General features: G+C 36.3%; 1 protein-coding gene across 15 annotated transcripts in view; it reads left to right on the top strand.

Annotated features, from left to right (window-relative positions):
- The first annotated feature begins 621 nt into the window (after positions 1 to 621).
- LOC106883935 (eukaryotic translation initiation factor 2-alpha kinase 1) overlaps positions 622 to 13,705 on the top strand; it is a 60,593-nt gene continuing 47,509 nt past the window's right edge. For 5 of the 15 annotated variants that reach the window (XM_089348549.1, XM_089348548.1, XM_089348550.1 and 2 more), the window contains exons 1-2: positions 903 to 1,084; positions 10,223 to 10,267. In XM_089348549.1, the coding sequence (XP_089204675.1) occupies positions 1,043 to 1,084; positions 10,223 to 10,267 (87 nt within the window). In that variant the 5' untranslated portion in view covers positions 903 to 1,042. Of the gene's footprint in view, positions 1,085 to 9,703; positions 9,784 to 10,222; positions 10,268 to 13,705 lie in introns of all 15 variants that reach the window. The other 10 variants (XM_089348552.1, XM_089348551.1, XM_089348554.1 and 7 more) reach the window with 7 other exon arrangements.

Here is a 13,705-nt window from a genome sequence, read left to right on the forward strand (position 1 = left end):
TATGTTTGTCCCCCTAGCATTGCTTGACAACCGATGGTGGTGTGTTTAGGTCCCCGTAACTTAGCGGTTCGGCAAAAAAATCCGATAGAATAAGTACTAGGCATCCAAAGAATAAGTCCTGGGGTCGATTTTCTCGACTAAAGGCGGTGCTCCAGCATGGCCGCAGTCAAATGACTGAAACAAGTAAAAGAGAGTAAAAGAAAAAAGAGAATATATATGCATGTGTGTGTGTTTGTGTGTCTATGTTTGTCCCCCTAGCATTGCTTGACAACCGATGCTGGTGTGTTTATATCCCCCGTCACTTAGCGGTTCGGCAAAAAAAATCCGATAGAATAAGTACTAGGCTTACAAAGAATAAGTCCCGGGGTCAATATGCTCGACTAAAGGCAGTGCTTTTTTTTTTTTTACTCCATATCAAATTCCGATATAATCGTAATTTACACCGTCTGAAAGGCATATATTGAACATTTAAAAGAAAAACATCAAATTTCCTGGAAATTATGAGGAAACAAATTCGGAGAAGGAGGAGGCATGCTAGTAGTAGTAGTAGTAGTAGTAGTAGTAGTAGTAGTAGTAGTAGTAGTAGTAGTATACCAAAAAGGAAATATTTCAAGGCTAAAAAAGTATCAAATGGTCTGTTGCATTTTACCACGATGATTTGACGTCTTCCGACGTATAGTACCCCACCACCAGCAGTGCTAAAGAACATTCGTTTTTCCTGAGAATGTTCTAGAAGATTCTCTGTTTCTTTCTTTCTCTCTCTTTCTCACTCTATGTCTTAAAACCGGTGCTCAGTAAGTAACAGCAGCCCGCCAAAAAGAAATTTATGGGAAACCCCCCCGAAAGTAAACTATCGTAATTTCGTGTGCAATTGCATCATATGCATAAATAACAATGAAAAGTTTAGGTAACAGCAGCCAAACCGAAGCACTTAGTTGCATTATAGGACAAACACTGAAGAATAGATTTTGTAATTGATAGTTACTTCCCCTTAGCATCTTCCTTCTGTTTGTTTTCACTTCCCACATTTGTTTGTAAAAATATGGACTCGCAATCGAACGATTCCCGGCAGTCAAAAAAACAGGTAACTTTTAAACACTTTGACATGAGTATTTTTTAATAAACAAATTTGATAATCTAATTGAAAACTTTTCCTTCACATAACGCTAAAAGCATCTTAGAATTTATTTAAAGCGCTTTTAAATTTCAGAATCATCGTGAAAGTGAAACTATTCCGAAAAAAATGAATTGTATTTCCTATATTTGCCATTGATCGCTCTCGTTTATTATTCGTTGTATATCTAACGGTAGTTAATTTCTTCCTACAAGTTTGTAATCTTTGAAGTCGCAGATATCTCATAGGAAAGTATGTGTTACTTATTTACTTCATATTTATATATTGCTCTATTTCATGCAATGGAAATTCCGATTCTAAAAATACTTTTTTAAATTTCAATTTTATGTTTGCATTTTTTTTTTTTACTCTTACACATTCTCAGACACTTTCGCAACATATAGAATTTTGTGAGAACTTTTCCAAAACTCTACCTTTTGTTCGAAAGTTCATGTTCTTCAAACATCTTGACACCCACCCACCCCATCTCTTATCGAACCTTCGGAATAATGGATATTTTTTTGTTGTTGTTCTGGCATTTTTCGTCATTTTATAATACCAAACCTTCAGAAACACGATTAAAATTGGAATTCTTTTCAAAATTACAAGTTTCAAATTTCTAACCCCCTTCCCCCGTCACACACGACACGAAAATTAAATTAATTAAATCAGTTCATCGTTGGAATTTCGCAAGAAATTTGAGTTGTTTGAAATGCAGAAAAGAATAATTTTATTGAAGGAAAATAGAGTGGGACAAACAATCTTGTTTTCCCCTCTTTCTGTCATAACAACAGTTTGTTTCTGCCCTTTTTCTAACTAAAATGGTATATTTGTATTTGTTCTCTCTCTCTCTCTAATTAACTAAACACTCACCAAAAGCCCCAGCAAGACGGGGAAAAAAATCTTGTCAAAACGGACGGATAGACGTAGAATATGGCTATTGAGTAATAGAGCGTGGATGCATGGAAATATCCGAGATGGTAAATGAGCATATCATTTGATATACGCATTTGTTTCCCAACATGGTAAGAAACCTGGCTTTGGGTTCAGTCCCACTGTGTGGCACCTTGTGAGTGTATTTAGTAGATGGAAACTGAAAGAAACCCATCATGTGTGTGTGTGTGTGTCTGTTTGCTCCTTCTGCTGCTTAACAACCAGTGCTGGTGTGTTTATATCCCTGTAACTTAGCAGTTAGGCAAAAGAGACTTATAAAGTAAGTACTGGGGTCAATTCATTTGACTAAAATTTCCTCAAAGCAGTGCCCTAGCATGGCTGCAGTCTAAAGTCTAATGACTGTAACAAGTAAACGATAATATATATATATACATGCACAAACTTGTTACCAGTTCAAATATGCTTGAGACATTTAAACCCGTAAGAAAGTCATTCACTGTATTTTGTCAGGGAGAAAATTTCTCACTGAAGACAGACAAGTGTAAATAGACCGAGTCAGTTCACAGTGTTTCCTAACCAGACTGGTGGATGCATGCATTTTGGAGTAGTTATCTCATCTTCAGCACAAGGAATTGAAAAGACAGACACTGCAAACTAACAAAAGAGACAGGTCCGTCTTATATTCCCATCATTGTGCTTTGATTGGTTGCACTAATCAGTGGTTCACTGTAAATAAAAGTACAGAATGAAAGCACTAAGCTGAGATGTGTATAAATACAAACTTGTTACCATTTCAAATATGCTTGAGGCATATTCGAATCCATAAGAAAGCCATTCATTGTATTTTGTCATGGAGAAATTTTTTTGCTGTAGACAGAACGATGTAAACACACCAAATCAGTTCAAATATGCTTGAGGCATATTTGAACTAGCAAAATGTTTGTATTTATAAACATCACTGCTTAGAGCTTTCATTCCATAAAAGTGCAGTGAAGCTAAGTAAAATCATGGTCAGCTAATTAAAATCACACATACAGGCTTGTCCTTTACAAGTACTGGTACCATGTAAAATGCACTTGTGTTGGTGTCTGTTTTGGCAGGATTTTTGCAACTGGATGCCCTTCCTAACACCAATGACCCAGCAGAGTGGACTGAGTGCCAAGGCACACCCTTGAGGTTTGAAGGCCATAATATGTGGCAGGACATTGCCAAAGAAGTGTGATTAGAAAGTGGGGAGGGGAATGCAGTGAGTGGTGAAAAACCTGGGTATATAGAGTGATGGGGGAACTACTGGATAGCAAAGATAAAGAAACAGAGGGCCATGAGGACAGGATTGGGGAGTGGGAGGTAAACATAGTAAAAGCTGATGAGCAAATGACAAAGTCATAAACTGTTGCATACTTGAAGAGTTGTGGTTTAACTTTAGGCCAACTATGATAAAGTAAATCCTTGACCAAAGGCATTCCAGCTGTGACCATCCTATCTTTTTTATGGGCACATAGGTCTACATTATTTAATCTAAATGATTAAATCATATTTTAGAATGTCAATGAACCAAAAGTAAACTTTTAACCTCTTAACATATTATCTTGTATATTTTCCTTCAGAGATGTCTAGTAAATATATATATATATATATTTGAATGAAAATATATGTTCACTGTACCCTGAGGTATCTGTCACTTATTTCTAACCTGAAATACTTCATTCATGATGTTATTCCCATTTTCTATCAGTAACTTCATAATAAATCATACCTGATCCAAAATAATTTATCTACTTATTCTTCCTTATATACAGATTCAAAATAAATAATAAAAAAATGTTCTTTGCATGGAAATTGAAAAAAAAAATAGGTATGTTAAGAGGTTAAGAAGTAAAATAGAAATTCAAAATAATCTACTTAATTTCTGTATATATGATACTACAAACACATGTATTTACTTGTATTTCATTATATACATACCTAAAGTTTAATATGAAAAGTTCGGTTGTACTTTGTCAGCAGTTAGTACATTAGCATACAATTACTTTTCTCTCATTTAATTTGTCATCGACACTTGCTGCTTGTTACAATAGGTGCTGTTTAAACTATTATCAATATATAAATAATTATATCTAATGTTATTACGAATACCATTGGTATGTGTTTGCTATGACTTTTTATTACTGTTGTTGGCATTATCTGGTTGATGCAGGGGTAATTATTTCTGGTACGTGAAATATATAAGCAATGGGAAAGGGTGACACAGCCACATTATCGTTATTATTTTTATTCTGCTGCTCTTCACCCACCCCTGTCAGTCACTGCCTCTCCTTTATTTCTCCTCCAGACTCATGTATCATTGGTCATTCTTCAACCTTACAAATTTCTACAGTTGTCACCTAGATTCCCCTCTTTCCTACTTATCATTCCTCAACACAAGTTCATTATATTTGCCCTCTTACTTATTCCCTTTCTCTAACCATCTCTCACTCTCCCCTTACTCCTTGCAGCCTCTTCCCACACACATCTTTTGTCCCAGACATTACCATCCAGTTGTAATATTGTAGAGGATTATTAAAGTGCAAGAAAAAAAATTTAAGAAATATAAATACAGTTATTCTCATGGCAGTTTATATACAGAAATTCAGTATATTTCATTGCTTCACTTTTATATTTTACTTTCATTTCTATGGTACTCTTGCTTAAGGGTACTGGCAATGTGCAATTAATTTTATCTTGAGAGAAATATACATTACTCAAGTTACTGATGTCTTGTATTATTTCAAAGGTATACATTATTATAAAGTAAATACAAACTACTGACATGTCAATTTCTAAGTTTGTAGCTTGAAGAACAAATTAATTCAGTTGTGAGAATTAGTCACTGAAATCTGCATTATGCAGCTGTGTCAAATATTGCTTATAAAGCTTTCAGTTTAAATATTACTAGTAATATTTTCTACAATGCTTTGGAATGTGAACTTTTTCTTTCGTTCTTTCTTTCTTTAGTAAAAGGGGTTTTAAGATATATTTTAAAAATCATATCCTCTAATGAGAAGGATGTTATGAAATTAGAGAAGATTGAGGTAGATTAGCTACATTGAAAAATTTTAATATATTGAAGTCAACCATTCCTCTCAGTTCAAATCTTTAGAAAAGAAACCGTCTTCAAGAGTGTATGTTGCGATGCATATTGAAAAAGAACACAGAGCTTCTTTTTGATAAATAACATGTAGACAACCTTGGCATCACTAGAGAATTATCATATCAAAATGCATTAATTATTAGTCATGTTACCATTATGTTTGCTGCGTTCTAGTAACCACAATGTTTCCTCTCTTAATTAAAATTGACTTATTTGTTTAAAATTCTGCATATTTTGTGGAATTCATTCTAGATTGGTTACTCACATCCTGTCAGATGATAATCTCTGATGGAAATAACCTTTTCATAATTGTTTCTAATTGACTATGTGTCATTAGTTACCAACAACAAATTGAAAAACAAAAAAATTCTCAAACAAATACCACTCGTATTTACAGAAATACTGGCACTGTAAGAACAATTGTTTTCTAACTCATGGAAAGGAATCTTCTGTGGGTTCTTCCTTATTATCAATAATAGTTAATACTTGAGACACTTTAAAGACATAGTTCTGAGAAGTTTAAATTTAAAATCCACAGTTTGGTTCAGTTATGTGGTAGACACATTTGAAGAATTTGTCAAAGTCTTACCAGACCATATCAACTCCAAATATAATTCTATGCTATTCATTATAGAGAAAACAAAATAGATAATCTTCCATCCCCAAATGTTTTGGTGCAATCCTCAAGAGCAAGTTTCATAACTCCTAAAGGACCACCCAATTTGAAAATCTCAGTATTCACACAGATCAAGAGAGGTATCACCAGATATCTAGAGCAGCAGGATAAAACCATCTGCTACAATAATGTTACATATAAACAAGAAGTGTGGAGCCGTGTGGCTTAGTGGTTAGGGTGTCAGCATCATGATCGTAAGATTGTGGTTTCGATTCCTGGACCGGGCAACACGTTGTGTTCTTGAGCAAAACACTTCAGTTCACTCAGCTGGCAAAAATGAGTAACGCTGCGATGGACTGGCGTCCCGTCCAGCTGGGGAACACATACGCCATTGAAACCGGGAAACCAGGCCCATGAGCCTGGCTTGGCTTTAAAAGGGCGCATTTATTTATTTATAAACAAGAAGTATACTATGGACAGCTTGCTTGTGTACGGACAGCTATGCTACATGGCAGTGAGACATGGGCTGTGACTACTGAGGATATATAAAGACTTGAAAGAAATGAAGCCAGTATGCTTCACTGGATGAGTAATGTCAGTGTGCATATACGACAGAGTGAGAGTGATTTGAGAGAAAAACTGGGTATACATAGCATCAAATGTAGTGTGCAAGAGAGAAGATTGTGCTGGTATGGCCATGTAATGTGTATGAACAAGGACAGTTGCATCAAGGGGTACTGATTTCTAATTGTAGAAGGAACATGTGGAAGGGGTAGACCCAAAAAAATGTGGGATGAAGTAGTGAGAAAGGATGTACAAACGTTGGGACTCACAGAGAGGATGACAGGAGATCAAGACTCTTGGTGGTTTGCTGTGCTTGAGAAGACACATCAAGCTAAGTAAAAACATGGTGGCCCTTGCATACAGGTTCATCTCTTGCAACTCCACTCCAGTTGAGCATACCTAATCTTGCAGGCTCATAAGTGTTGGTATATGTATATTTCTACATGTGTGTGTGTGTGTGTGTGCCTCCAGTGCTAATATACAGTGTCGCCAAAACAGATTAAATTTCCAATAAGTCATGCCAAATCATCAGCATCCAAAGCTAGATAATCAATAAAATTTTGCCACTCCTCACCATTTTAACTGATCCCCATCAAAAATTGCTGGGCTGGAATTAGATCTGCAGAAATATCAGACTGATTTAGCAACCTTTCAGAAACTGGATCATAGCTTTCTGTTGATAAAATTTCCCTTAATCCTGTAGATACCAACTAGTTCTCCTTTCCCTTTGATATATTTCCTTTCCTATAGCTTTAATAAAGTCTCCTTCATTCCTGTGTTGTGTTTCACTTCCCTACTTTTTGATCCTGTAGTCTTCTAACAGCTTTGGTGATCTTGCATTCAACACTTTATCTTTGACATTAGGCTGTTCTTTTATTCAGTTTTTGTTTTATTCTATACCCAATTACAGATTATTATTTCTGTATACACTTTCTTGAAATCAATTCATTTTATCTCCAATGTATCATGTTTTTTCTATTATTTTCTCATGCATTGAAATGGTTACGCATAAACATCTAAGAGAAAGTTGTTTCATGAATTTAAAATGAGCTGAGTGGGTGTAGAGGAACCTGTTGAGACATATAAGCTTCTATAGCAGCAACAAGTCAGTGGAATGATGTCTTGGTGGTTGCTCAATCTACCTGAAACAGCAGCCAAATTTCTCACAAATCCCTACTATCTTAGAATTGAAAGACTCGTGTAATACAGTAAGTCTGGAAAAGGAACGTAATGATCACGACTAGAACGTTAATCATAGATCCTGCTCAAGAATCGGTCATGCGGTTAGCGTTAATCATTTTTTAAAGGGAGGTAATCTAGGTAATTTTTTTAGAGTGATTTCCCTTCATCTACCGGATTTTTTTTTATATACATCTGACGTCCCGGATAGAAAACGTAATAAAATCAGTGCCAGCTATAATTTCCATAGAAAATCTGTAGAGATGACCTTAATGCGTGTTTTAAAGAATATATTTACAATGCTAATATTTTAAATGTTCTTAATCTAGAATAATCCAACTCTTGAGACGTGACAGTTGTCGAAAATACATTTATTTACGAAAAATGTTAAACTGTCCATAAGAATTATATATATATATATATATATATATATAAAGTGTAGTATATTGCCACTTAAGTGTGGCTGACCCCTAGGGGTGGATGTTACTGTTGCTTTTAGCCCCAGGAGGACATCTCCTCCAGCTGGCTTATCGACACACGACTGTGTCCTGTTTGCCAAGGGAGTTATCCCTCTCACCACGACCAGCAGCACGAACGTATCCGGATTTCAGGGTTATTTCCCTTCGTCGGCGTTCGACAGCTGATGACCTTGGCGAGAGAGAAAAACCTGGCAAATCTTATATCTTCTTTTCCAGTGACATTCTTCACTGATATTGAAAAGGTGAAAACAAGCAATGTTAATTCTCTAAATGAAGTATTAACAGTAACTGCACGATAAAGTGTAGTATATTGCCACTTAAGTGTGGCTGACCCCTAGGGGTGGATGTTACTGTTGCTTTTAGCCCCAGGAGGACATCTCCTCCAGCTGGCTTATCGACACACGACTGTGTCCTGTTTGCCAAGGGAGTTATCCCTCTCACCACGACCAGCAGCACGAACGTATCCGGATTTCAGGGTTATTTCCCTTCGTCGGCGTTCGACAGCTGATGACCTTGGCGAGAGAGAAAAACCTGGCAAATCTTATATCTTCTTTTCCAGTGACATTCTTCACTGATATTGAAAAGGTGAAAACAAGCAATGTTAATTCTCTAAATGAAGTATTAACAGTAACTGCACGATAAAGTGTAGTATATTGCCACTTAAGTGTGGCTGACCCCTAGGGGTGGATGTTACTGTTGCTTTTAGCCCCAGGAGGACATCTCCTCCAGCTGGCTTATCGACACACGACTGTGTCCTGTTTGCCAAGGGAGTTATCCCTCTCACCACGACCAGCAGCACGAACGTATCCGGATTTCAGGGTTTTTCTCTCTCGCCAAGGTCATCAGCTGTCGAACGCCGACGAAGGGAAATAACCCTGAAATCCGGATACGTTCGTGCTGCTGGTCGTGGTGAGAGGGATAACTCCCTTGGCAAACAGGACACAGTCGTGTGTCGATAAGCCAGCTGGAGGAGATGTCCTCCTGGGGCTAAAAGCAACAGTAACATCCACCCCTAGGGGTCAGCCACACTTAAGTGGCAATATACTACACTTTATCGTGCAGTTACTGTTAATACTTCATTTAGAGAATTAACATTGCTATATATATATATATATATATATATAAAGAGGGCGCATGGCCTAGTAGTTATAGTGTTCTACTCATGATCTAGCAATCGGGACTTCAATTCCTAGACCGGGTGGTGCGTTGTGTTCTTAAGCAAAACACTTCATCTCACTTTGCTCTGCGATCACCTCGGCGCCTAACGTGTGGTACACCGTGCAGCTGTTCAGACAACGTCGGTTTGATGGAGAGAGTGAGCCAATGTGCAGCACGAACATTTGATCATTATAAACGAATCGTTTGTGCAGGTCGTTCGGCAAAAGCTGAAAACTAATACGTCGTCTTCGACGGGAGAATCTATCATTCATATATATATATATATATATATATATATATGTGTGTGTGTGTTTGTGAGTGGCTATTTTAAACTAAAGAAATTTTCTTATGCTCCTAGAGTTGTAGATGATTTTTTTCTGGATATTGAATGATAAATAACCAGTTTGTCTGAAAGAAGAGCATGCAAAGAAGCTGAAAAAGACCAAAATCCACCCGATTAGGTAGATTTCACCTTTTATTTGTTGCTGTTGCAAGTTCTCGAGGTGTTTTAACCTTAAAACATATTTTGGCACAAGACTAAAAATATCTTATTAATTTTAAATTAATAGGCGCAGGAGTGGCTGTGTGGTAAGTAGCTTGCTTACCAACCACATGGTTCCGGGTTCAGTCTCACTGCGTGGCACCTTGGGCAAGTATCTTCTACTATAGCTTTGTGAGTGGATTTGGTAGACGGAAACTGAAAGAAGCCCGTCGTATATATGTATATATATATGTATATATATATATGTATGTGTGTGTGTATGTTTGTGTCTGTGTTTGTCCCCCTAGCATCGCTTGACAACCGATGCTGGTGTGTTTATGTTCCCGCCACTTAGCGGTTCGGCAATAAGAGACTGATAGAATAAGTACTAGGCTTACAAAGAATAAGTCCTAGGGTCGATTTGCTCGACTAAAGGCAGTGCTCCAGCATGGCCACAGTCAAATAACTGAAACAAGTAAACGAGTAAAAGAGTAGTAAACTATCTTTAAATTTACAGAGCCATTCTTATTATCACCATCATTGTTTACGCGTCCACTTTTCTATTCTTTCATATGTCAGAGCTTATTGAGGCATATCTTTTTTACAGCTGGATGTCCTTGCTGTTGCCCGCCCTTACCTGTTTCCAAGCAAGGTAATATTTCCTTGTGACTAGATGTGTTGCACAAAACATTGAAAATTAATGATACTACTTGTGTAGCAATGACACTCACTTACAATTATTGCATGATGTCAAGACAAGGAAGCACAAACATATATACATATGTGTGTGTGACAGGCTTCTTTCAGTTTCCATCTACAAAACCCACTCACAAGGCTTTGGTTTGTAGTCTGTGGTGACTGTAGAAGACACTTACCCAAGGTGCCATGCGACTGGAATGAACTCAAAAAAGATTTGGTTGTTTTTGTTGTAGGTCAAGCAACCAAGTAGAGTCTTCCTCTTTAGCTTGATTCAATAGAAACACTGAAGTAATCTAAGGAGCATCAATATGGTCACTGCATGTAATACTAGAAATAATTACCAATTTTCCCTTTAAATCACTCCCCTTTTAAAAAAGGATCATATAAAACTACAATAGCTACTGTAGTATCAGAGACATAATAGTTGATTAAAAAAGACAGGATGGTCATCGTTGGAATGCATCTAATCCTAAGTTTCTTGAATTGACTGACCTGAAACTAAACAGCAACAACCCCAATAGGCAAACAACATTATATTCTCATCTTATCAGAGAACAAAATCATAAATTAAACATGTTTCTTATTGAGAACCATCTGTTTGTCAGTAGAAACATGATTTTCTTTGGTATTCAATTTATTTCTTCTAAGTTTTCTGGGTTTTTAATGTTAATTTTAACTGGTGTAGGCATTATGTTTCAAAAGAAAATATGTAATGATTTTGACAGGATCCAAATCATATATTTTCTAGGGACTAAGCAAATATTCTAATCATTATCTAATAACCGTGGGGGTGCAATGGCCCAGTGGTTAGGGCAGCGAACTCGCGGTCATAGGATCGCGGTTTCGATTCCCAGACCGGGCGTTGTGAGTGTTTATTGAGCGAAAATACCTAAAGCTCCACAAGGCTCCAGCAGGGGATGGTGGTGAACCCTGCTGTACTCTTCCACCACAACTTTCTCTCACTCTTACTTCCTGCTTCTGTTGTGCCTGTAATTCAAAGGGTCAGCCTTGTCACACTGTGTCACGCTGAATATCCCCGAGAACTACATTAAGGGTACACGTGTCTGTGGAGTGCTCAGCCACTTGCACGTTAATTTCACAAGCAGGCTGTTCCGTTGATCGGATCATCTGGAACCCTCAACGTTGTAAGCGATGGAGTGCCAACAACAGATATGATATCTAATAACCATTACCATTCTTACCTATATTCAGTCTATATATACTGGAAGTTCTCAGTATTATTGATTCTTTAGAAAGTGCATCACTTATTTATCCAGAAGTTGAACTGTATAACTTAGGACATATAGGGAATGAGTCATCCTTTGCTGGTCTGCCATATAGATGAAAATTCATACAAAGGAACAATAATTAATGTAAATTAGTGTTAATATTACATAAGTAACATAACTTGATGGATATAATTAATTATATCTAATAAGAATCAACATACACATATTTTGAGCTGATTTTTATTTGATGCATTTTGAATTCAGCAGCATTTTACATCCAATTTTCTATGCTCACATGAGTTAGACGTTTTTTTCTATAGTTGTGTTTTATGACTGGATGCCTTTCCTATCATCACCCATTTTAGTCATGTCTGATGATGTAGAGAGATGCAGTATATGTATTCTAAAACCAAGATGCACAGTATATTTTGAATGTGGAAAGTAATGTTGGTTTCAGATTTTAGCACAAAGTCAGCAATTTTCGTGAAGGGGATAAGTTGATTACATCAACCCCAGTACTCAACTAGTTCTTATTTTATCAACCCTGAAAGGATAAAAGGCAAAATTTGAACTCAGAAGACACACAAGATGTCACTAAGCATTTTACTCAGCATGCTAATAATTCTGCCAGCTGCCTTCGATGTGAAAAGATTAATATTGCTTTAGCTTTTTGTATTCAATTTTTAACTGTATTTTACAGCAACAATGCTAGTATTGTGAATTTTCTATTTATGCAACAACTCACTATTTGCAGTGATGTTGTAGTCTAAACTACATTTATTCTCAACTCAGGTGATTTGAATTTCTATACATTACAAAAATCTTTTTTTTTTCATTTATTAAACCAATCGTACAGACACAAACACACACATATATATATGTTAAAGTCTGTCATACCGGCCATGATGAAATACCACAAGGTATAGAAAATACGTATTCGCCTTTATATATTTCATCCTTTATATTGAACACTCAATATTTCATCTATTCAATAAGACATTCAATACTTTATTTCATAGTACCATCCATTTTTATTTTATATTATATATTGTATATTCCATATTCTATATCCCACATTGGTTTTGCAGGAATATAAATAAAACATAAAAAACAGACAGTGTTGGAACTCTTTTAAACAAAATAATATATTCCTCTATACACAATCCTACAAACCCCCCCTTTTTTTGTATTTATTTTTACTCGCATATATATATATATATATATATATATATATATATATATATATATATGCACACTCACACAGACATACATTTGTTTTGGTCATTGGACTGAGACCATGCTAGAGCAACACTTTTTGCCGATTATAGTGGTCCCAGTACTTAGCAGTTTCTTCTATTGACCATAAAAGAGAAAGAAGCACAGTTAACCCATAAAGCGCTGGGATTCGCACTTACATAGCATAGACTGCTGAGCATATATGAAAATGAGACTGCCATGCACACATAAAAAACAAAAAATAGTTAAAATATCTTCTTGGTATATAATGGTGGCAAGTTTTACATCATCTGAAAAGTCATTTGTTGAACTATTAGTCCTCTTGCATTCTGAGAGGTATCAGAGCGTTTGAGTGACATTAGACCCCCAACAAACACCCATAAATTAAATGCATCTATCTGGGCCACGCTCGTGGTCCAACCCGCTTTATGGGTTAAGCAAGCTTAAAGGGAGGCAACTGAAACATCAAGTATTCTCTTTGCTTACTAATTGCTGAGATACAGTGATACCTCAATATACGAGTTAATTCGTTCACAAAGAACGCTTGTAAAGCAAAAACTCGTAAACAGAAAATAAAAAATAATTCGTAAAGAGGGTCCTCGTAAAGTGAGATATTACTGTATATGTGTGTATAGGCTTCATCTGCCAGATTTTAGTTGCTCGTGATTTTAGCAGAAGCTTTTTATGGTAAAAGACACTTGGCCAAGGTGTAATGCAGTAGATCAGACTTCTTAACTACCTAATTGGGGCTCCATCCATAAATAAATATCTGTATGATATATAGTTCAAGCAGTAAAGAGTGATGAAATGCTCACACAAAGCCAAGTTTGTGATTCCCAGTTAAGCTGGGCCACTTCACTTAATCCTCTTATTTATGATTTATGTGAATCTACATTGCTTTACTTAATCCTCTTAATTGTGGTTTA

This window comes from Octopus bimaculoides, chromosome 3, assembly GCF_046866305.1.
Source record: "Octopus bimaculoides isolate indiv1 chromosome 3, ASM4686630v1, whole genome shotgun sequence".
Classification (NCBI taxonomy): domain Eukaryota; kingdom Metazoa; phylum Mollusca; class Cephalopoda; order Octopoda; family Octopodidae; genus Octopus; species Octopus bimaculoides.